The sequence below is a fragment of the Conger conger genome, chromosome 5, assembly GCF_963514075.1.
Source record: "Conger conger chromosome 5, fConCon1.1, whole genome shotgun sequence".
NCBI classification, from domain to species: domain Eukaryota; kingdom Metazoa; phylum Chordata; class Actinopteri; order Anguilliformes; family Congridae; genus Conger; species Conger conger.
This window is the reverse complement of record NC_083764.1, coordinates 55,896,837-55,918,716: the sequence shown is the minus strand read 5'-3', so window position 1 is coordinate 55,918,716 and position 21,880 is coordinate 55,896,837. Positions and strand designations below refer to the sequence as shown.

Below are 21,880 nucleotides of genomic sequence, written 5' to 3'. Positions count from 1 at the left end.
CAAAATAACCTCTTTGGCCAAACAAACATGACCAGCTTGATTTCTCCTCTCTGGTTTAGTCTCGACTTTCCAACAAGAAATGGGACAGAAATGTATGAAGTTTCTCTCACCCTGGTAATTCCCATTGAACCAGCAAGGGTCTGCAAGACACACTGAAATTATATACACACACACGCACACACACAAAATTGTGTACAACCTTGCCTCCAAAGCAATGGCCAGGACAGAAATCCAATCATTGCACCAATGCCATGCTTATGATTGCACAATGACACAAATTTCTAGTTAAACCAGGCAATGTGTCACAGCAGGCAGTGAATGGGCCCATATGTTTTTCAAAGACAATGTTATAAAGTTCCTTCCAGCTGCACATTGTCAGAAGACACCATTTTACCACCCATTTGAAGACTAAAATAAAATAAAATTTCTCAAGAAATGCAAAGAAAGGTTATGTATTTTTTCCAATAAACTTTATTTTTCCAATTTTCCCAACACATATAAAAAGTGATATTGAACATTTCCCCAAGTGTCAACACCACACAAGATGTAAACAATAAATAAAACAATTTATAAATAAAAATAAATATTAAAGACAGGACGAATGTGCCACAGAATGTAAATAAATTAAAGGATATTTCAATTCTGTGAAAGGGCATTGCCTTTCACCTTTTTGTGGATTTGAAAACACAATGTTCATTAGTTTTAATAACACTTAGGCTCAAGGTCACAGTTTACAAAAGGGACATGATTTTAGGGCAGAGGAAGATGAGCATCTCTTAGCAGGAGAAATGGAAGGTGCACACTTGTGTGCGCACACTGGCAGTGCCTGGTACTTCCACAGCCAAAAAATAAAATAAAAAATAAGCACGTACAAGTAACAGCACTTCCTCATTTCCAAACCCACCAGAGAAAAAAAATGAATGCATATACTTTTGGCCCATCCCCTTAACCCATTTCAGCTTCCCTTAGTCTATTTAGCTTCAAAGATTCAGAAGGGGCATTATTGCACACTCTAGACTTCCCTCCCAAAGGCACTTTACCCCTCCAACCCTCCACCACATTCAGTCACCGTGCAAAGCTTGACCGTCTGACGGTAGCCCATGCCAACACCTATCAGCTTAAGACAATTTCCTGCCCTCATTTTAAAGTTTAAAAAGGAATGACCTTTTGGTATCTATAGGTATACATTTCTATATATCTATAGAAAAAATAAAACACTGCAACTAGTGAAAAAGAAAAATCAGCTGCCACCCAAAAGAAATGAAACCGATTCATAGTGCAAATAACACGAAATCTTCCACCCATGCTAACCCAGCCTGGTGCGTACCGTATAGTGAGGCAGAATTCTCATAAAATGGTCGCTTTAAACGTGTGATTTTAAAGCATAAAAAAAAGTCCCTTGAGCACAGAACAGATGGATATTCTTCAGTTAGTTTTTGGTTAGGGAGAGAGTCACTTGGCTCCCACTTGCCATGGGGCCTGCCGGTCGGTCCCCCGAAATATGTCCAGGAGCAGAAGGGACGAGGGTCAAAAGTTTTTCGTGAGGTGAATCAAGCCAGTAGTGTGATCGAGCAATTGAGCTGTGGGTTGTCTTTTAATAAAAATGAAGGGAAAAATAAAAAAAAGGGATAAATGAAAATGTGCACCATAGTCCAAAGAGGCCAGACACTAGCCAGAGGTCGAGACTCCCCCCGCCGGGGGGCGGAGGGGCGGAGTCCCCACCCAAAATCGCTCCTCATCGGAAGCAGGAAAGCAGCGGTTGGTGGCTCGTGGGCGGAGCCCGTAGGAGTCCTGAGTGACGGGATGGGCCGGCGAGGTCTAGGCGCCGGCGTGGTGCTGCAGCAGCTGCAGGACGTAGCGCAGGCGGTGCCTCAGCTCGGCCGAGCAGCCCTGCTCTCTGAGCGTGCTCAGCGTGTACGTGTACGACGCGCGCTCCCGGCTGATGTAGGTCAGGAGGTAGGAGGAGTCGGAGCTCTTGCACAGAATGATCTTGGTGTGGTCGGTGTAGAAATTAACCTGGGGAGGGAGGAGAACAATACTCAATATCAACAACAGTTTACTTAGTCAAAACTCAAGGAACGCTTTCCTGAAGTTAAAATTCAAATTACATTCTCCTTCACTTTTTCGATCAGCTAGGAGCAGTTTTTGGGTGACTTGTCAGCAAAATGAACTCTTTCTGGCTGTGGATGCATTAAATCGAAGGAGAAGTGCATACATAAATGCAATGCCCCTTGGTCACCATTCAAGCATCAATTAAAATGAATTATAATGAACAGGTTAATGTGCACGTAGGATTTAACTGGGCACTTAAATCCGTCCTTGTTGACCAAGGCCAAACGCGTTGAGGGTGCAGTCACGTGTTCTCACCTGTAGGGTGGAGTTGCTGAAGAGCATCAGGAGAGCGTGGTCAGTCTTCACCCACTGCAAGAGCAGAGGGCAGGTGGAGGGGGACTGGTCCGAGTGCAGGTCTCCACCCTAAAAAGGATTAATAAAAAACAGATGAGAAATGCCACGTGCTGTAATGTCTATGATACAGACATGCACACACACCCTTGGGACACACACGACTCAATACCTGTCTGAACGCGACATTAGCAGAACACACAACCTCCATGTAAAGACAGGCAGGATGGAATTCCATCCTTTAAACCCTCCCTCCCTACCCCCCCCCCCATCCAACCTTACACACAGATCATTTATTTCTCTCTCCCCCTGCCAGAGCACAAAGACTGCAGTCAAGGCTGCGGCTTACCTCCATCAGATTCTGCTCCATGTAGTTGGCCACGTACTCCACGATCTGCATCTGGCCGCGGAGCTGCTCAGGGACCGCGGAGGCTTGGAAGGTGAAGTGCTTGTTGTTTGTCAGATAGTAGTGCACAGTCCTGTGGAGAAGACCAACATGTAATATGTAAGTCTATGCAGTGGAGAAAGTGCATTCAAAATCATAAATGAAACGGAGGGTAGAGCATAGGAGACCAGAGGTAGCAAAGGAGAACTGCAGTATAAGCTACGCTTTGTTTCCACCAAGTCTTAATGACAAAATTAGGTCACTCCTAAGGCGTAATTAGAGCAAGCGGCCCTGATTCAAAAGGCGAGTCTGAGGTTCTGAGACCTAGAAAATATTCCCAACCGCAGATCTCCAAGAACAGTTCACTCGGTCTGTCCTGATTCACATTAAATCTGTAACTGCTTACCGTCGCTGGTCACACAAGCTGAGATGAGTCCCCTCGTTGAACAGCACACCGATGTTCTGATTGGACAGCTGGTAGCCAAAGCCGTATTTGTTAGAATAGTCAACCCACTTTGTGACCCAGACAAAGGATTTGGGCCTCGATGGACAGGGTGGGTTTCTTGAAGCTAGAACGGGGAGACAAAATAACAGGATTAGAACTACCATACAAATACTACAGTTATACAAGTGGCCACACAGTAAAATGACCTGTTGCTAATTCCACTCGAAGAGTACATACAAAGTAGAAAAAGGGACCGTAAATCCTCCAAGAGCTGATTTAACACTCCAGAGGAAAAAAAGTACACACACTATACAATACAAAATGTAATGGTTCCTGCAGATTAGGCGCTAATCTCTCTGGCACTGGGCATAGCGGAGCCGTACCTGCCGGCATGGAGGACAGGCAGCTGCTAAGGACCTTCATCGCAGACTCAGCCACGACGGCAGGGGTGAGGCCATCTTCACAAGCTGGTGAGACAGGATAGCGGCATAAGAACACACTTCAAAAGGTTCAACCACAAAGGTGCCGACAAGGAAATGAAGCCTATACTGATCTTTTATGCTTTCGGTTTGTCAAAGGGGGGGGGGGGGGGGTTGGGCTGAAAAACAGGTCCCTTGGCTTCCCTTTATTATACCTTCCTTTGTTCTAGTTCAACAATTTTCATAGTTTCAATCTACACATGTGGCTGTAAAGGGAACAAAACAGAGGAAGGGAAAACATTTTTAAAACCACTAGCACATCAAAGCTAACGTTATATAATGCCATACACTGGCACATGCTCAATTTAGGCTGGGATGTTAAACAATGGTTAGCATTTGGGTGGACCTACCTGCCAGTGCATACAATGAATGGCATTTAGAATCGGTGCACCCAAAAAGTGTAAAATTATGAATACAGTTCTTTTACGCTCAGTTTCATGGATAATACTTAGATAGCAGACATCTAACTCCTTTCATCTTAAGCCAAAATTGATGGGGGGGGAAGAAACCCGACACTTATTTTAGGAGAGGGAAGTCACAAATACAGTTTAGTCAGGAGGGAATTACAATGTACTCTACCATCTCCCACGTCGTTTAGCAAAGAGACTCAAATGTCTAACTCACCTTCAGTGCTACTGGCTACGGTGCCTTTGAAAGAGCGTGACGTTGACTTCCTGGACTCTTCCTCTGCCTGAGTGTCCAGTGGGCTAGTGCTGGCCAGTTGACCGCTGGGAGATGTGGCCTGACAAGATTGCAAGAGAACAAATTAAACATTTTTAGGACAGCATCTTACAAAACTCATTTAACAGCAGGTTAATGACACTATCTTTTGACAAGGCCCATTTTAGCTCATCCCTTGGACAAAGGACCTTGTTGAATAGACACTGAATAACAGTGCGTGTACTCACCTCATTAGCCTCCACGGTCTTGTAGCTCATCTGCCGGCTGATGGAGCTCTTGACGATGCCAGACACGAGCTTGGAGATGTCATCCCTCTCTTCACAGGGGACCTTCTCCACTGCAAGGTCAGAGAAAGAGGCTGTGAAGGAGTCTGGCTCAAAGAATGGAGTTGCAGGCACAGAGGTCCGATAGGTTGTGTCGGAGCTACTAACCTTTGGATTTCTTCTTGCCAAAGAGGCTCTTGGCCATCTTGGTGAAGAATTTCTTGGCAGGGCTGGGTGGGTTGAGTTCTGGCACCATTACGCAGCTGCTAGGGGGCAGTCTGTCAGGAGTGAAGCCCTGGAGGTAGACAAGGAGAATTAGAAAGGTTCATATTAAAATGGCAAACATCCCTGATTGTACAAATGGGTAAAATAGTATTCTATGCAAGACAGCATGCAATGTGGGTGGCAGGATTATGCAAATTAAGTATTTGGCAAGGCAGAATACAATACATCCCAATACCCAAAAATGCATCCTCCTTTCCTCTACTTGGCCTATCTCAAAACATGGCAGAGGAAACAATTGGTGGATGAAGTTGGAGAATAGGGATGCACCCAATATACATGCTTTTAGAAATGTGGGTTCCTGGGCCAGGCCTCCCCAAAAAGGGGCTTTAGCCACTATGTTTCCCAGCAGGACACAAACCTTTGTGAAGAACTCGTGATTGAGGATCTGGTCCAGGGTCAGGCGGTCACTGGGGTTTTTCTGCAGGATACCAGAGATCAGCTTCTGGGCAGCAGGGGAGAGGGTGGAGGGCAGGGTATACCGCACCTCCTTAATGCACCTGTAGGTCTCCTTCAGGTCCAGGGTCTCGAAGGGTGGATTCCCACACATTAGTGTGAACCTGGTTGAGCAAAGAGAATGGTGCTTTAGAACTCAAGACTGTCTGGGCAAGGGATGCCCCAAAGCAAGGCTGAAAGCAAGGCCCCACGAATTGAAAAAATGGCTACTTATTTTGAATGTGTTGCCCATTATAAAAGTGCACTCATTGTTACACTCCACCAATACATTTTACTAATGAGGCCAACCCTAAGATTTGAAAGAGCTTTCTGCGTGTAGACAGGCTTTGGCTAAATCTGCAACTTTCAGTTGTGGTTTTTACTTTTTCCACCAACAACCGGATATACAGGCAGGGTTTCAACCAACACTGGTGCTTTCCTTGTCACACTCTCGTTAAACCGTCCCAAGGGAACCAAATGCCAAAGACATTAACTTACATGACACAGCCCAGTGACCAAACATCCGATTCTGGCCCATGGCCCTGCCTGTTGAGCACCTCTGGGGCCAGATAGTTTGGAGTACCACAGATGGTTCTGGAAGCGAAGAGAATGAGCTTGTGTTAGAGTGCTCGGGTAGCCACGTAACAGGCCACAACAACTGCAAAGGCACAAACACTAAAATACCTACTTTTTCCTTTGCTCTACTGGCTCCAGCTTGGCAGCTAGCCCAAAATCTCCTAGTTTCAGCTCCATGTTCTCATTTACGAAGAAATTACCTGAAAGACACCAAAAAAAAAAAAAAAAAAAAAAGGCCATGAACACGCATTCTTGTAAAAATGCCACAACAATGTAATTAGAGCACGGGTGACAAGTCGCCAGACTGCGATGAGACATCTTTTCTGGAAGACACCCAAAGCACTAATAGTTGCAGTCTTGTTCCACACACCTAGTTTGAGGTCCCTGTGGAGGATGCCTTTGTTGTGTAGGTACTTCAAGCCGGATATGATCTGCCGGAGATAGTACCGAACTTCGGGGTCCGTGAGTGTGTGCCGCGCTTTCCAGATGTGTGCCAAGGACTGGTGGGGGGGGGGGGGGGGGGGAGAGTGAGAGATGGAGAGGGAAGAGCTTTGTCAGTGTCGAGCCCTTGGCTGCCAGCACACTACAAATGCAGCAGGGAGCCGCCGCAGCAGCGTTGCAGCTCACCTTTCTGCTGCAGAGTTCCAGGAAGATGTAGATGTTGTCTTGGTCTTCAAAATGGTGTGAGAATTTCACCACGTGCTTGTGATGTAGAGTTTTGTGGAGCTCAATTTCATTCGTTATCTGAGGGAGTGGAGGGAGAAGACCACATTGAATATGTGCACATAAAGAAAGCCAAAAGATAATATTTTTTTACGTGTAGGGCATCGATTAGGTACACAATTTAACTACTGGGAAGGATCTTAATATTTTGTGCATACCTTGTCCCTTTGGTGAGGTTTTGAGACTCGGCTTTGTGGTATAACCTTGACAGCATACATTTTGTTGTTGGCAAGGTCTGTCATTTCGTAGCATCGTGCAAAACCACCCTGACACACACAAACAGAGAAAAAGAAAGAAAGAAAAAAAAAAAAAAAGATTAGCGTTACTAAACACCGATTACAATCTACATACGTGTGGATTTCAACAACCATATTAAATTCTGAGATGGGGACACCGACAGAATTACAGAAAACTGCAGACATGAGCACATAAGGGTTTTTTGAAAATATGAATGAGACTACAATGCTAGACCCGCCGCCTCTAAAAATGACGTATTCTTTTTTCCAGCTGCCTATAACCTTTCCTCATATCCAGACAGGGAGCGATAATGATGGTGCACTTTCGCCGTGCATTTGTATTATTCATTACTCGGAAATAGAAACACCGTTTCTAACACCCTTTGACACCTGTGGACATTGCGTTTAACATTCAAATGTTATCACAGTGAGCAGTGCAGAACTAGTGAATGTCGACAATAATTGTAAACGCAGAGGAGACTAGAAGCTCAAAGCAATGCGGTAGCCTACCACGTCACACGCATTCGGAAAATCGCTCACTTCCAAGATTATAAAAACAAATAGCAAATGGCCTGAAATATCTTAATCATATTATATCTTATCCGTGTGTTATTTAATTGGAAGCTACATACGGCAAAGTATCCTATATTACAGACTCTCATCAGGAAATATGCTAGCACGGTCATGGTTATAGCCCATCAATTAAAATAGAAATTTGCAATGCATAACTAACCGAATTCAATTTCATTTGACAACATCTTAACATGAAGGTAAAATACAGGAGAAGCAACAGAAAATAGCACGCGTCCTTCAAAATCCGAATCCGAATATCTGAACTCCCAGTCAAAAGAATAATCAAGAAAACAAAGCCAGATCGATATTTCATACGAGGTAATCAACTGTCGTTGGAATCCACAAAAAAAAGGGAATAAAAATTCGACAGCCAAACAGATCGGGGAAATGTGCAAGCAGATATTGCAGCTACAAAAAGGCGTTCCTTTCCCCCCCACCAACAAAAATCCAACCAGTCCAGCTAGCCTACATAACCAAATTAAATTGAAACAGCGCTTTCAATATGTACCAATCTATGGCACTAATGTAAATGAGCTCTATGGCAAAGAGTACCCTAAACGCTTGGCTCCATGGCAAAATAGTAGCCTAAACGCTTGGCCGCATGGAAAATGTTCAGCAGTTACCTTTCCCAAAAGCTTTCCTTTGCAGTAAGACCTTCCCGTCTTGGAGTCAGTGACCACCTGAGCCAATTCCGGTTTTATTTGTTCCGTTTTGTTCCTGTTTGGTTTCACTGGTGGGGCAACGTGTACCCGTTCTGGACTAGGTTTGAATAATTCCGGGTTCATGATGTGGCAGGAAAGGCGTTGCGAGTTGGAGAAACACGCTGAATCCATTCATTAACCACGATCACAATGCCAGGTAACAGGTCTCTGGAATTGCAATTCTGTGTCAGTAACCAACAACTTCCCGCAGCACTCAGCGAACATGCCGCGACAGGGAATTCCTCAACTATATATTTGAAGCGTCGGTGACGTCACGCCTGTAGGCGGAGACGTAGGCGTCGTCTAGTTTAGAAAGGCCAATCACGTATGACTAAGCCGCTTCTCGGTGAAGTAATGCACTTGGATTGGAAGGACCACATATGCGCATCTAATATATGAATGAAACTATAAAGCAAACTAGCAAAACAAACCAATCCCTGCAGCTGATATTGCCAAAACAATATCCAAATTCTGATATGAAATTCACAATAAAGATGCCTAGCACCAGCATCAGCTCTGAAGCACATTATTTGGCAATATTGTTGTATATTCTCTGTACCACTTTTTGTTCCATTTCAGGTTTTAAGACCTTCACAGGGTCTGAAAAAAAGCAGGACATCTTAAATACATTTAAGAAGAAAACGTCTCTGTTGGATTTTCACCAACGAACATTTTGCTAAACTCATGGCTGTCCCTGGTTTCCATGATAATTCAAGCCAGCTACAATACTGTAATATAAACTTAGATGACAACCAACATTTTTGGGTAACCATTGCCTTAATAATAGGTTAGGCTTTACTTAAATACTTAATAATGCAATTACTTTACATATTTCTAAATTCAAAAAGAATAAATCTTAACTGAAAAATTATTGGGAGCCTTTTTGATCTTCAGTATATGAGACTGGCTAAGACCGCGGAGAGCATGTGTTTAACATTTCATCATAGAACATTCACAAATGTCTAAAACAGACACAGGAGAAAAAAATATGTCAGAAGTCTTTCTAAACTTGCCAGCCTTCAAGAGACCAATGAGGACAGAATATGTGAACACATTATTTACAATCCGTGTTTCTGGAGTGTGCAGACAAAAAGTAAAAAATGTTTTATTTGGGTTTTAATTTTTTCTATGATGTTGCCATCTGACCTTGTGACCAGGAATGGGAGCAGGTTTGTATAAGATTCATCAAAATCCTTAAAGGGAATAATAATAAGAGCTGCTGTTATTAGTGACCATGGCAGATTAACATTTTTGAATTTGTTGGATGGAAAAATGAAGGTGTCACCAGCAGACAGAAATCGAACCTGAAAACCAAAAGCACATCTGTCAATTTATCAAAAGCTGTACTGCAGAAAAAATGGAATGCCATACTGGCTATACAATGCTGTTTATTTTTCACAAACACAACATTCAGCTTGAAAAAAAAATCAGAAGTTCAGCATTTTGAGCCTTGCTTATCATTGAAGAGACCCATGGATTTGGACACATCCGGCTACGAGCTTAGATCGAAGATGGCAAACATTCCAGGAAGGACATAACTGTGAAACAGAAGCTTCAAAACAAATGATAAATCACATTTGCAACAGCTGTGTGCCAGAAACGCTACAGTTAAATATGAACATTAAAATAATCAATTTGCACTGGCTCAATTTTGCATGGTGTCTGTACAATAAACAAACAATCATATGTCAACTATCATTTGCCATTTGTTGCTTGGCATTTTTTAGACAGGTCTCCCTATTTTTTGTTAGGGATTCATGCTTTACAGCCTTACATCTACAACTACTAATCAGCTAAATTAACCACCATTTTACCAAAAAGATCCTCAGCGTTATCTCAGAAACCATCATAACCAAGCAACGTTGTCAAACTGACATTTTTGTACTGCAGTGTGTGTAGATGTGATGGGGAAGGGAGCCACCTAGAGGAAATATCATGCAATGACTTTGTGTCAAACCACACACAATACAGTGAACATGTACACTTTAAGAATGTACACTCAAAGCCAAATTAAGGACTTTATTTATTAGGGGAGACGTTTCATTGTTCATCTAGTGCAAATACAACAGAAAGCCTGTCAAAACAGAAGAAGGAGCAGCAAGTCCAGCTAAGACCTTCAGCATCTGAGGATGAACATACATCTGATTTGTCTTTAATCATTCGATCTCGGCTTACATGCATGAGAGAGAGTATCACTGTACAGTGCATTCATCACCTCTTGTGAACGTGTTGCTATAAGGCTGGCCTTCCACTACTTATGTACGGTAAAAACGACTTGGGAGTGACCTTCAGAAATCAGCCTCGCTCAACTTTTGCTTGCTAATCCTGACAGAATGTTAATAAAAGAACATATGGAGCCCGTTTGCAACAACACCTGTCCATATTTCCAATAGAAAAATTTACTGGACATTGAGAAATTGTAATGAACAACAAAAAACTAAAACAAATCAATGGTATAAAATAATCATTTACAAAAAATTATCTATGAATAACAGAAGGCTTTTGTTGTCTGGGGCCTGTATCATGAAGCAGGCTCATAGAGTTAGTTGGATAACTGGACAGCGTAAACCCCAAAACCCTCCCACCTCTGGAATATGGACTGAAGTAAAGAGAGCTGTTCTGGGTTTGAATTTGGCGTTTATCCAGGAATTTCAGTAATCCTGCTTTGCGATACCGGCCCTATGGGGTATTTCACACGGCAGGATTACTGAGTTAGCAGGATAACTGCACTGAGTAAACGGCAGAAGAGCTATTTTTTAGTTTGGTCCATGTTCCAGTTTTACTCAGTAATCCTGCTTGGCGATACAGGCCCTGCGGGGTATTTCACACAGCAGGATGACCGCGTTAGCAGGATAACGGCAGAACAGCTCTTTTTTTAGTTCGGTCCATGTTCCAAGATTTGGGAGGGTTCCGGGATTTACTCGGTGATCCTGCCCGGCGGTACAGGCCCTGGTCGGAGGAGTGCTCTGGGAACGGGCTCAGAAGTCCATGTCCGGGCCTTTGGCCTTCTTGTCCTGCGACTCGCTCCAGGCCTTGTTGATGGTGCGCTTCATCTCGTCGTCGCCCTCGCTGTAGATCTTCTTCAGCATGGTCATGAGTCCCTCGCTGGGGTCTGCGTTCTCCTCGGGGCCGGGCTTCCTGTGAAGCGGGGGGTCGGTTAGTGAGGAGCTTGGCTTGACATTCGGGACATTTCAACCCCGACTTTGGGAAAAACATAACCCCCCATCCCCACCCCACCCACTGTTGTATTGTAGCTTTTATATATTTTGTACTTTTTTATTTGGCATCTCCAATCACAACCGAATCTGGAACGTCCCGTTCGTGACCTCTCACCAACTCCTTGGTAGTCTACTACGACGGACAGCGCGGAAGAAGCTCATTTCATGTGCGTGTGTGGCGCAGTCAGCTCGGCCAGTTCACTAGGAGGCACAGCGAGGTGTGTCGGAGGCTCATAGCAGGTTACATAGCAACGCTCCCTGATGAAATAACCCTCAAATTCAAAATAGCGTCATAGCCCTTGGCTATGGCTGATTTTGCCTTGAGCTGACCGCATTTGTCTAAAATATTTGGACTAGAGAGAAGGTTCAATTCCTACCTCGGACTCAGCCAAAACTGTAACTTGTTCCACGTGCTCAGAAACTCCACCCGGACGACCAGCAGGAGTCGCTCGAACAACGAACACATCCCTACCCCTTACATCCCTCCTGTATCCCCGAGCAGCGTGAAGCCAATTATGCCTCGCTGGTCACAGTTGGATTCAGTTCGAGACCAGGGTACACTGCAAGCAGCGGTTCTACTGACCGTGGGGTGGTACTGTTTGGGTCCTCTCCAAAATAAAAACATCCTAAAGAGAAGTCCTGTTTGTTGTCCCCGCCAACCCCAAAGTTCAAACGAGGTCTAGGTCCTTGGTGAGGAGCGTTCACCAGCTTTGCTGACGCCCTTCTGAGCCCCTCTGTGGTGACTGGAGGGCCCTTTGTGGAATGAAACCACAACCTACTGACGTGTTTGGGAAAACGGAGGTCTCCCAGGTGACCAGGAGCCCCAAGGCCCGAGCCTCACCCTGACACCTCTGTCCAGGTGTCACATGGGGCGTCACCTAATTGACCACAGTGCTGCAGCAATGCACCCACACCCACAGCTTGATCAAAGTGGGCTATTTCAAAAGGCCCACATTCAGATGCAAATGTGGACTGGCTGCTTTCCACTGTCAATGCCTCAGCACTCACTGACCTTGCATGTTTTTGTCCAATTAGTGGTACCGTTCTGTGATTGAATCATGCATTTGCAATACGTCCTGAGCTACCTTTTATCACACAGTGATGAAAGCCAAGCCCAAACCCTTTGTCCGTTTCATAGACTTTTCATTCAAATCCAGACCATGCAATGAATGTCTTTTAATGTCTTATGTCTTAAACGGAAAATCAATCACAATCAGTTATAGAGTGATAGGTTATAACAACGATTAGGGAACTGGACGTGTAACCGCAGGATTGCCAGGATTATAGTGTGCCCTCGTTTTAGGAGCATTTTCTCCTGAAAACTGACGTGTGGAAAACTGGAAAAATAATTCAGGAGCACACCAATGCATCCCAATTAGTCGACGCGCAACTAAATTATTTTTCAACTGGTGTTCCCTGGAACAAATGTTTGTGTAGAGCCCTGAGGTTTGATACACAGGTGGGATACAACTGTTGGACAAAGTGCCTAAACTAACCCCCACAGTTAATAATCAGCTGCACAGGTATACTGCTGTTGGACAAAGTGCCTAAACTAACCCCCACAGTTAATAATCAGCTGCACAGGTATACTGCTGTTGGACAAAGTGCCTAAACTAACCCCCACAGTTAATAACCAGCTGCACACACTGCTGTTGAACAAAGTGCCTAAACTAACCCCCACAGTTAATAACCAGCTGCACACACTGCTGTTGGACAAAGTGCCTAAACTAACCCCCACAGTTAATAACCAGCTGCGCAGGTATACTGCTGTTGGACAAAGTGCCTAAACTAACCCCCACAGTTAATAACCAGCTGCGCAGGTATACTGCTGTTGGACAAAGTGCCTAAACTAACCCCCACAGTTAATAACCAGCTGCACACACTGCTGTTGAACAAAGTGCCTAAACTAACCCCCACAGTTAATAACCAGCTGCACACACTGCTGTTGGACAAAGTGCCTAAACTAACCCCCACAGTTAATAACCAGCTGCACATACTGCTTGAAGTAAATGTCACCTAGCCAGCCTGCCACACTAAAAAAACGGAAAAAAGAAAACGGTATCTAGCAAGGGAGCCGCTTCTAATTTGGAAGCATTCAGCTACTTTCCTGCTTACAGAAAACACAGCTGGTGCAGGACAGTGTGGAAAAAGAACTGGTAGAGCTACCGGACATAAGATGAATTGCTGAAAAGTTGAAATGATGCCAAATGGTGAAATGCTTCACGTGCCAGAGCTGTTGCAACTGGAACACTGATACATGTTGGGCTATCTCTGCATGAACAGAGATGAAGGAGAGATATGACTACACTTATGTATTGATTTTACTGCAAGCAGGAATGTATCCTGCAACCATATTCATTATTTGAGACCTTCACCCTCCACTTTCGGGTACCAACTGTCATAATGAAGGAACTAATCCAGGGTGGTGCTTTATACACAATTATCATGCAAAGTCTCAAAGCCCACTACCCTTTTCAATTCACTGAGGGCAGCGAAGGCTGAAAAAGCCAAATTTCTGACATTTATTTGAACAAATTCTGATTTTAATGGGCTGGTGGGTATTCAGCAGTGGCTCCCAGACCTCAGGTGTCCAGTTGGATCCAGGTGTTTGATATTTTCCACCTCAAGCACACCAGAAGCTACTACACTAAGGGCTTGATTAGTGGTCTCAGGTGCGCTTGGGGAGGAACACATAAGATCCTGGATCAGGCTGGGGGATCCAAGGATAGGTTTTGGAATAACAGGTATAGGGTATGCAAATGCATAACTGCATTATGCAACATTAGCTCAGGAGGTAAGAGCAGTCGCAGGGTTGCCGGTTCGATCCCCCGCCCTGGGTGTGCTGAGGTGTCCCTGAGCAACCAAATTCCCCCAAATTCTCATGACGAGCTGGTTGGTGCCTTGCATGGCAGCCAATCGCTGTTGGTTTGTGGAGTGTGTATGATAGGTGAATGAGAGGCTTCAATTTTAAGTGCTCTTAGATAAAAGTGCTATATAAATGCAGTCCATTTACCAATTGCTGCAAGCCGTCTGAAACAAGAAAAAATTAAACACTAATTACTTACTCTTTTTCTTTAGTCTGCTTCTCCACCTGGGTCAAGCACTCCCATTTCTTTTGAGTCTTCTTTTTGCACATAACCAAGACCATGTCTGTCTTTATCTGTGAAACAAACGGGGGAGATAAGCAATTCCGGGAAAGTGAACTGGGTGAAGGGTTTGCAGTGAATTAGAAAGCGCTTCGTGACATTGCACTACAGAGCACGCTGACCTTTCGACAGCTCTCCTGGACATCGATAGGACACAGAAGGTTCTTTATGGCCATCTGGTGGTTCTTCCCATCCAGGTCCTTCACAAACACGGAAAAAGACCTGCAAGCAAAACAAGATTCCACTTAGTGGCGAACTGGGTCTTAACACCTTGAAGAGTAGTTCTGGGAAAGTTTTTTTTTTAACCCTCAAAAATCAAAGTCGATGTTCTAGAACTTCATTGCTTTCAATTACCAGTAGGGATGTGACAAATCATCATTTTTGTAAAAAAAATGTAAATCGGTTTGCATTGTGTGGAAGTCGCCTGTTGGTGGTGGACTAACTTGCGCCTAACAAGTTCCTAAATAGTGTAAATTGAAACATAACTTTTTTCCTTTTACTCTGTATAGGCATAGTGGAAACAAATTAACCCAAGAGGAGGGAATTAGTGTTTTCTGTGAGGATTGCTACTATGCAAACTATTTTCACAGGAAAAGAGAACTTCCCAGGGAGTGCATTCATGTTTAAAAAAAGATGACGTGTCGATTTCAAGTTACCTTTCTGTAAAACTAGACTGCACATTCTCAGCTGAAATTTGATGGACTCCTTTCAGGGTGATGTAGATTTTGACAAATTTGTCTGATTGGTCCCACCCTAGAGTGTAAGATAAAGCAAAATAACAATGATTAAACACTAAACAAGAGCACAAAGATGCTTAAGATGCCGAGATCCTCTGTACCAGTGATATGATACACAAACAAAGTGAGAAAGCAGTAACCACCGACCGTAGTTATTTATTTTAACGGTGTAACACTTGGAAGAGGGCACATCGTCTACCGCCTGTTTATTTGCAAGATGGTCCTTCTGTTGCTGTTTGAGTGCGATCTCCCGTTCGACCTTCTTCTTTTCTTGAGTCAGAACATCTTGGACGCGCTTTCTGTCAGATTTCTCCAGCAAAAGATTGATTTCCTGCAGGTCACTCTCTAACTGACTAATCTAGAGGGAAGAAAGAAATGCACTCTTCAACGTTGTCTCTACTCTGCCCAACAGCTGTTAACGTGGAAACAATCCACTAAAAAACATCTGTACAGTCAACACTGTCTACCGTTCATTTTAAAAAGATAAATGAATCCATGTGCACATAAAACCTCCAGCTGATTTTAGCTATAACCACGGCGGGTGACCTGATATAGTTCTCATGACAGTTCTGGAAAGCATGCACTTGTATAGCCTTTATCCATCTGGCGGAATCATGAGAATATAGTTCGCTAGTCGCATGATTTACACGTGTAAGCAATCTATATTGTTTTAATGTAATTTACCAAACGACAAGAATACTGCAAATAGAAAAAAGTGCAAGCTTCTTAATAACTAGCGAGTTAGCAGTATTGCTAGCCATCTTATGACAGGATCATCATTGACTTGCCTGTTCGCTGAGGTCCATAGTTGTCGTAGTTTTGGTTGTGGAGACTTAATGTAGCAAGCTAGCAAAATGAAATATGAAAATGTGTGAAAATGAAAAGTGAAAATATGGAAGGTTATCTTTCGTAACTTGGAACGAGCTCGCGCACTGCCGTCTTTTTATCTGCTACGTCAGGTTCCTTTCGAGAAAGACTTTCCTGTATGGGGACTTCCGGCTGGGTATTTTTCAAAATAAAAGCTTGCTGGGTTTATACTTACTCCTCCAATTACTTTTAATTGCGGGACATGTAAAGGGTAAAGTTGTGGATCCAAAATGTATAACAAATATAACGGTAGCATTTGGTTGAGAACCAACCCTGGAAACCCACCATGCTTACTGTTGTTCCTTTTAGTTGTCAATCAGTTATGCTTCAGTAAGCTATTAATATTGATGCGTATTTGACACAATTCAGGTCCTTGTTCAAGGGTACTATAGCAACACCCCCATATAAAATGTGGTGTGGAGGAGTATTGTTCTTGTGTGAGACCCTATTTGTTCCCGCCCTGCAAAAGTTTCCAAAAAAAAGAAAAAAAGAAGTAAAATAGAAAAAATATTTTATTCGATGGTGAAATTGACTGTCCCACAGGGCTCAGTCCTCGGACCCCTCCTCTTCTCCATTTACACAAGATCCCGGTTATCTCTGCTCATGGCATCTCATATCATTGTTATGCCGATGACACCCAACTCTTTCTCTCCTTCCCCCCATTGGACACACAGGTCTCTACCCGTATCTCCGCCTGCCTGAGACATCCAGAGCTGGATGGGCAACCACCATCTAAAACTCAACCCAGGTAAAATGGAGGTAATCCCTGCTCTAACCTCTCCCTTCTCTGATTTTTCCATCTCATTGGGGAAACCACAGTGACCTCATCCCCTAGTGCAGGGGTCGGCAACCCTGGTCCTGGAGAGCCGCAGGGTGTGCTGGCTTTCGTCTCCACCTTAAAATAAGCAACCGATTCACACCCAAGAAACCAGGTAATGTGTGTTAACTGTGTAATCAACGGCTTTCATTGATCAATTAATGCCAAGTAACAACGAAAGCCAGCACACCCTGTGGCTCTCAAGGACCTGGGTTGCTGACCCCTGCCCTAGTGCAAGAAACCTTGGAGTGGTGATGGACAACAGGCTGTCCTTCTCCGAGAACATCGCTACGGAGAACCCGGGCATGCAGGTTTTTCCTGTACAACATCCAGAGAATCCAACCCTTTCTCACCACCTACTCCACTCAGCTCCTTCCAAGCAATGCTCCTGTCCCACCTGGACTATTGCAATTCTCTGTCTGGTATTCAATGTTCCCAGACATTCACGTCACCCTGCTGCTCAGCAACCTCCACTGGCTGCCTGTTATGGCTTCCATCAAATTAAAAACTTTGGTGCTCGCGTGCCAGGCAGTTAAGGGATCATTAATTCATTAACCTAACCCGCTTATCCTGAACAGGGTCGCAGGGGGGCTGGAGCCTATCCCAGCATACATTGGGCGAAAGGCAGGAATACACCCTGGACAGGTCGCCAGTCTATCGCAGGGCACACACACCATTCACTCACACACTCATACCTACGGGCAATTTAGACTCTCCAATCAGCCTAACATGCATGTCTTTGGACTGTGGGAGGAAACCGGAGTACCCGGAGGAAACCCACGCAAACACAGGGAGAACATGCAAACTCCACACAGAGAGGCCCCAGCCGATGGGGATTCGAACCCAGGACCTCCTTGCTGTGAGGTGGCAGTGCTACCCACTGCACCATCCGTGCCGCCAGTTAAGGGATCAACTCCTGTATATATTCAATCACTTATCAAGACCTATACACCAGCACAACCCCTCCATTCTGCCACTTCGTGCCGTCTGGCGCCTCCCCCTCGCCACACCTGCACTTCTCGCTCACAAGTGCTGTCTGTCCTGGCCCAACAGTGGTGGAATGACCTCCCGGTGGATGTCAGAACGGCAGAGTATCTGACCTCTTTCAAGCGCAGACTGAAGACTCATCACTTCAGGCTACCCCTTTCCCTAACTCACCACCATGATTAGCCTTATATATGACATAATGGCATATAATGGCAATATGACTATAATGGCACTTATATAGTTATATAGATATTGTTGTGTTTTGTATTAGCTATTGTATTGTTGTACCCTGGGTATTCTAACTGCCAACTGTAGTACGCTAGTTTGGAAGTTGATGTACACTACCGGTAAAAAGTTTTTGAACACCCCAATTTTTCCAGTTTTTTATTGAAAATTATGCAGTTTAATGTCTCATTGTACTCTGAAATGAAAGCATAGAACAAATAAACAATTGAGGTTAAAAAATAAATCATGGAATCAATTTATAAACCAAAATGTTTTCTAAACTTTTGACTCATCAAAGTAGCCACCTTTGGCAGATATAACAGCTGAACACACTCGTGGCATTCTTTCTACAATGGAAATCAAATATTCTGCAGAAAGTTCTTCCCAACTCTGTTGCAGAAGTTCCCATAAATGTGTGGCACTTGTAGGTTGCTTTGCTTTCACTCTTCTGTCCAGTTCATCCCAAACCAGCTTGATGGGGTTTAAGGTGAAGGAAACTGTACTCACTGACGCCTTGACTTTCTTCGCAATTTCTCTGTAGGAAAGCCCTACATTTTTAAATGTCATGATGGTCTGTCTCTCTTCCATTGTTAATTGCCTTTTTCTTGCCATTTTTATAGTAACACACTACTTTCTGCAGTACAATACTGTTCAAATGATGCTCACAAGGGTATGGTACCATAGTGTGTTCCAACACTACTTTTATGCAGACAGAGGGGGTTGTAAGTAATCAAGAAAAGTTGGAGCACCTGTAGGAATTGGTAGCACCAACTTTCAAGGCTTGATCAACCTCCATTGCTGCAGAACAGCTTTAAGTTGTTAACCCATTTCTTGTTCCCTGAAAAAGGCCTTTTTGTATAATTCTGAAATGTATTATTATTTTTCAGTTTTGGGTAACCTTACCTTTTTTTTTTTTTAAAACCTCTAGCAGTTCACTACTTACCTTTGTACCATTTCAAGCTATTCATTGGACTTGAACGGCTTGAATTTCAATAAAAAACTGGGAAAATTGGGGTGCTCGAAAACTTTTGACCGGTAGTGTATTCTTCAAGGATTCCGATGCATCTATATGGTCACACTAGGACTCGGAACCGTACGGACCTTTCAGGTCCTCTTCACACTTGTACTTGTGTTTGATCTGCACTTCGTTGTACGTCACTCTGGATAAGAGCGTCTGATAAATGCCTCGTAATGTAATGAGTTGAAAAGTAAATGAAGACTGCCCTTTTGAAAACATATTTACACACACTTAATTTGTATGATGTCTAAATATCCATATTCTTTCCAGGTAAATTTTGTGTGAAGAAATGATTGATTTTCAAACCCAAACCCACCCTTTCAGATCATTTTCTTAACTGAAAAAAAAAACACGTAATTTGCCGTTTGAAATACTTTTGTTTGTAAGCCCCTTGGAATGAAAATAAAGGAGAAACAAGGTTCAGGCATACACTTTATGAATTTCACAACAGAGAATATATTAATTACAAAGCATAAATGATTTACAGTGAAAATATTCACCACAGCATTTTCTATCGGTTGTTTCCCAATGAAAAGTCACCACATGGCACGCTGGATCCCGGACATCTGGTTGTGGTCGGCCAGATGGCGGAAGACAATGCGACTGAGGCGCCACCTTCGTTTAACCCCTCGCGGTCGTGAGGTCATTACACACCTATTGCGGATGCGCACTGGGCAGCTGTCCCGCGGCAGAGCTGCGATCTCTTTATCAGCCACCTCCTGTACACACAAATGCTGCAGTTAGATCGCATGCTGAGAGCCCCAAACGTATAATACAGAAACTAGTAAACTGTAGGCTACTTTTAGACATGATACGGATTTCACACCTGCAGCTCTTTCGGAAGGAGAGTGTTTTTCCGAAGGGCGTTGATACGGAGTCTTTCATCGGCGTACTCGAAGGCCATCTGTCTCCTCTTGACATCCCGCAGCATCCTCCAATTCACATAGTAACCCCGCGCCTGCTCCACTACAGCCCTGGAGCTTCTTAACGCCTAAACAGAGACACATTGGGGCTTAGTAAACAAATGGCTTAAATTACAATTTAGTTAAATATTAAATATGAATTCGGGCTTGCACAAAACATCTTAAGTGTAGTTCTAAGGGAGAAACTTAAGTTAAAGGAGTTGCATAAAAACCTTTACGTTTTATTTAAGGGTTTTCTTAAAGGGATGCTTAATACTGCCCTTAAGTGTTTCATTTAATTTAAGCAATCCATTAAATGCTTTAAGATTATTCTAAAAGTACTGGTTAATTTGGCATATTTTACCAGCAAACGAGGTTACAGCAAAGATAACGTTATAAATGCCAGTTAACGACGACGTGTAGCTGCTGCAATACCAGCGAGAATAAGCTAAAATTATCTCTTAGGAACCTTTTTTTGTGATCAAATATATTTAGGAGCCTAACGAAAAGTAGCGAAGACGTAACATTAGTGTTCTGTTACACATGTAGCTTACCTTGCTAGCTGCTTTAGCACAGGCCTAAAGTGTAACCAACAGTAACCCAAGCAGAAATTACATGTCTAAACATTTTATTAACATTACAACGAAGAAATAATGTACATAGGTAATGCAGGTTAATTTGTATTTCCTTTTCCTCCGAAAGATGAGAAAACTGTCAGGACAATGCACACCTATTTTATAGCTTGCCATCCCCACATGCTTTCGCCAGCTAGTTAGTTAGGAAAGTGAATTGGCAAGCGTTCCATACAGGGGTTAAACAACCATCAGACCAGAACAAACACAAACATCGGAACATTCTATTGAGTATTTGACATAATTTAGACTTTGAATTCACTTGTTTTGCTCAGCAGATTAGCTTACGTTAGCATCCCGAAGGCTCCTCCAGTTCCCCTTGATTACAATGATTTCGCTGTAACGTTATACACATGAAAAGCGAAAATCGTGTATGAAAAGCGAATAACTTAATGATACATGGAATTTGCTATTTACCTGATTCGGTATCCAAAACGACGACGACTGTAGAAGCGATAACCCCGGCCCAACAACCCTATTCCACACGGAGGCAGCCATGTTGAACAGTTTTTTTGAAACCAAACTTTATTGATAACAAACTCTTTTTCTGACATGGGATCATACCTTTCAGGACTCTAGCTAGCATGAGCTCTTTCAATTGTATGTGAAATCTGGATGGAGACTGAGGTGAAGGACGTGCTTGAGTTACGGTCGCATATTTCTGAGGGTGGTTATTAATGCAAAAAAAGTACTGACATGTCACACCGCGAAATAGAAGGAAGTTTGAAGGACACACAAGTTGCAGTGCCACGAAAAGGGAAAACATGATCGTTGTATTCACTAATCAAATGGGGATCCAAGGAAACTGACTGACCGATATGTTACTCAGTCTCATCCCCTTATGTTTTAAAAGAAAAGAACCGTGGAATGGGGAAAGAGTATTTGGGGAAAAAATGAATGCGATATATTAGCACTAGAGGCCAGTATAAGACTACAACTACATTATAAGCTACACAAGACATTGTTGCACATTGCAATGCTGAAAAAACATAGGCTACCCAATAATTTATTATAATAAAAAAATAAGGAAAATGCATTGGGTCGTGAAAGTAAATCGTCACACAGTACACAATTAAATTAGTATTTTTATTTTTTTTGCTGTTCCTACAAAAACATACAAACCTTGCTAACCTTGCCAACCCCACTGAT

General features: G+C 43.4%; 3 protein-coding genes across 3 annotated transcripts; all 3 read right to left on the bottom strand.

Moving 5' to 3' along the window:
* Positions 1 to 448: 448 nt before the first annotated feature.
* On the bottom strand, positions 449 to 8,412 carry plk3 (polo-like kinase 3 (Drosophila)). Its single transcript, XM_061243563.1, has 15 exons — positions 8,105 to 8,412; positions 6,831 to 6,938; positions 6,577 to 6,693; positions 6,320 to 6,449; positions 6,062 to 6,149; positions 5,872 to 5,967; positions 5,300 to 5,498; positions 4,825 to 4,951; positions 4,621 to 4,730; positions 4,337 to 4,454; positions 3,617 to 3,700; positions 3,195 to 3,357; positions 2,753 to 2,882; positions 2,368 to 2,475; positions 449 to 2,016 (listed from the first exon to the last, which is right to left on the bottom strand). The coding sequence occupies exons 1-15, from the start codon at positions 8,312 to 8,314 to the stop codon at positions 1,819 to 1,821; spliced, it is 1,986 nt and encodes a 661-aa protein (XP_061099547.1). The 5' UTR covers positions 8,315 to 8,412; the 3' UTR covers positions 449 to 1,818.
* Positions 8,413 to 10,192: 1,780 nt separating this feature from the next.
* cacybp (calcyclin binding protein) lies at positions 10,193 to 16,268 on the bottom strand. Its single transcript, XM_061242572.1, has 6 exons — positions 16,072 to 16,268; positions 15,431 to 15,641; positions 15,203 to 15,299; positions 14,669 to 14,768; positions 14,466 to 14,560; positions 10,193 to 11,320 (listed from the first exon to the last, which is right to left on the bottom strand). The coding sequence occupies exons 1-6, from the start codon at positions 16,087 to 16,089 to the stop codon at positions 11,161 to 11,163; spliced, it is 681 nt and encodes a 226-aa protein (XP_061098556.1). The 5' UTR covers positions 16,090 to 16,268; the 3' UTR covers positions 10,193 to 11,160.
* A 3,348-nt stretch (positions 16,269 to 19,616) lies between these two features.
* mrps14 (mitochondrial ribosomal protein S14) lies at positions 19,617 to 21,372 on the bottom strand. Its single transcript, XM_061243847.1, has 3 exons — positions 21,149 to 21,372; positions 20,024 to 20,188; positions 19,617 to 19,916 (listed from the first exon to the last, which is right to left on the bottom strand). Exons 1-3 carry the CDS (start codon positions 21,227 to 21,229, stop codon positions 19,734 to 19,736), a joined length of 429 nt encoding a protein of 142 aa, XP_061099831.1. The 5' UTR covers positions 21,230 to 21,372; the 3' UTR covers positions 19,617 to 19,733.
* Between the last annotated feature and the right edge of the window lie 508 nt (positions 21,373 to 21,880).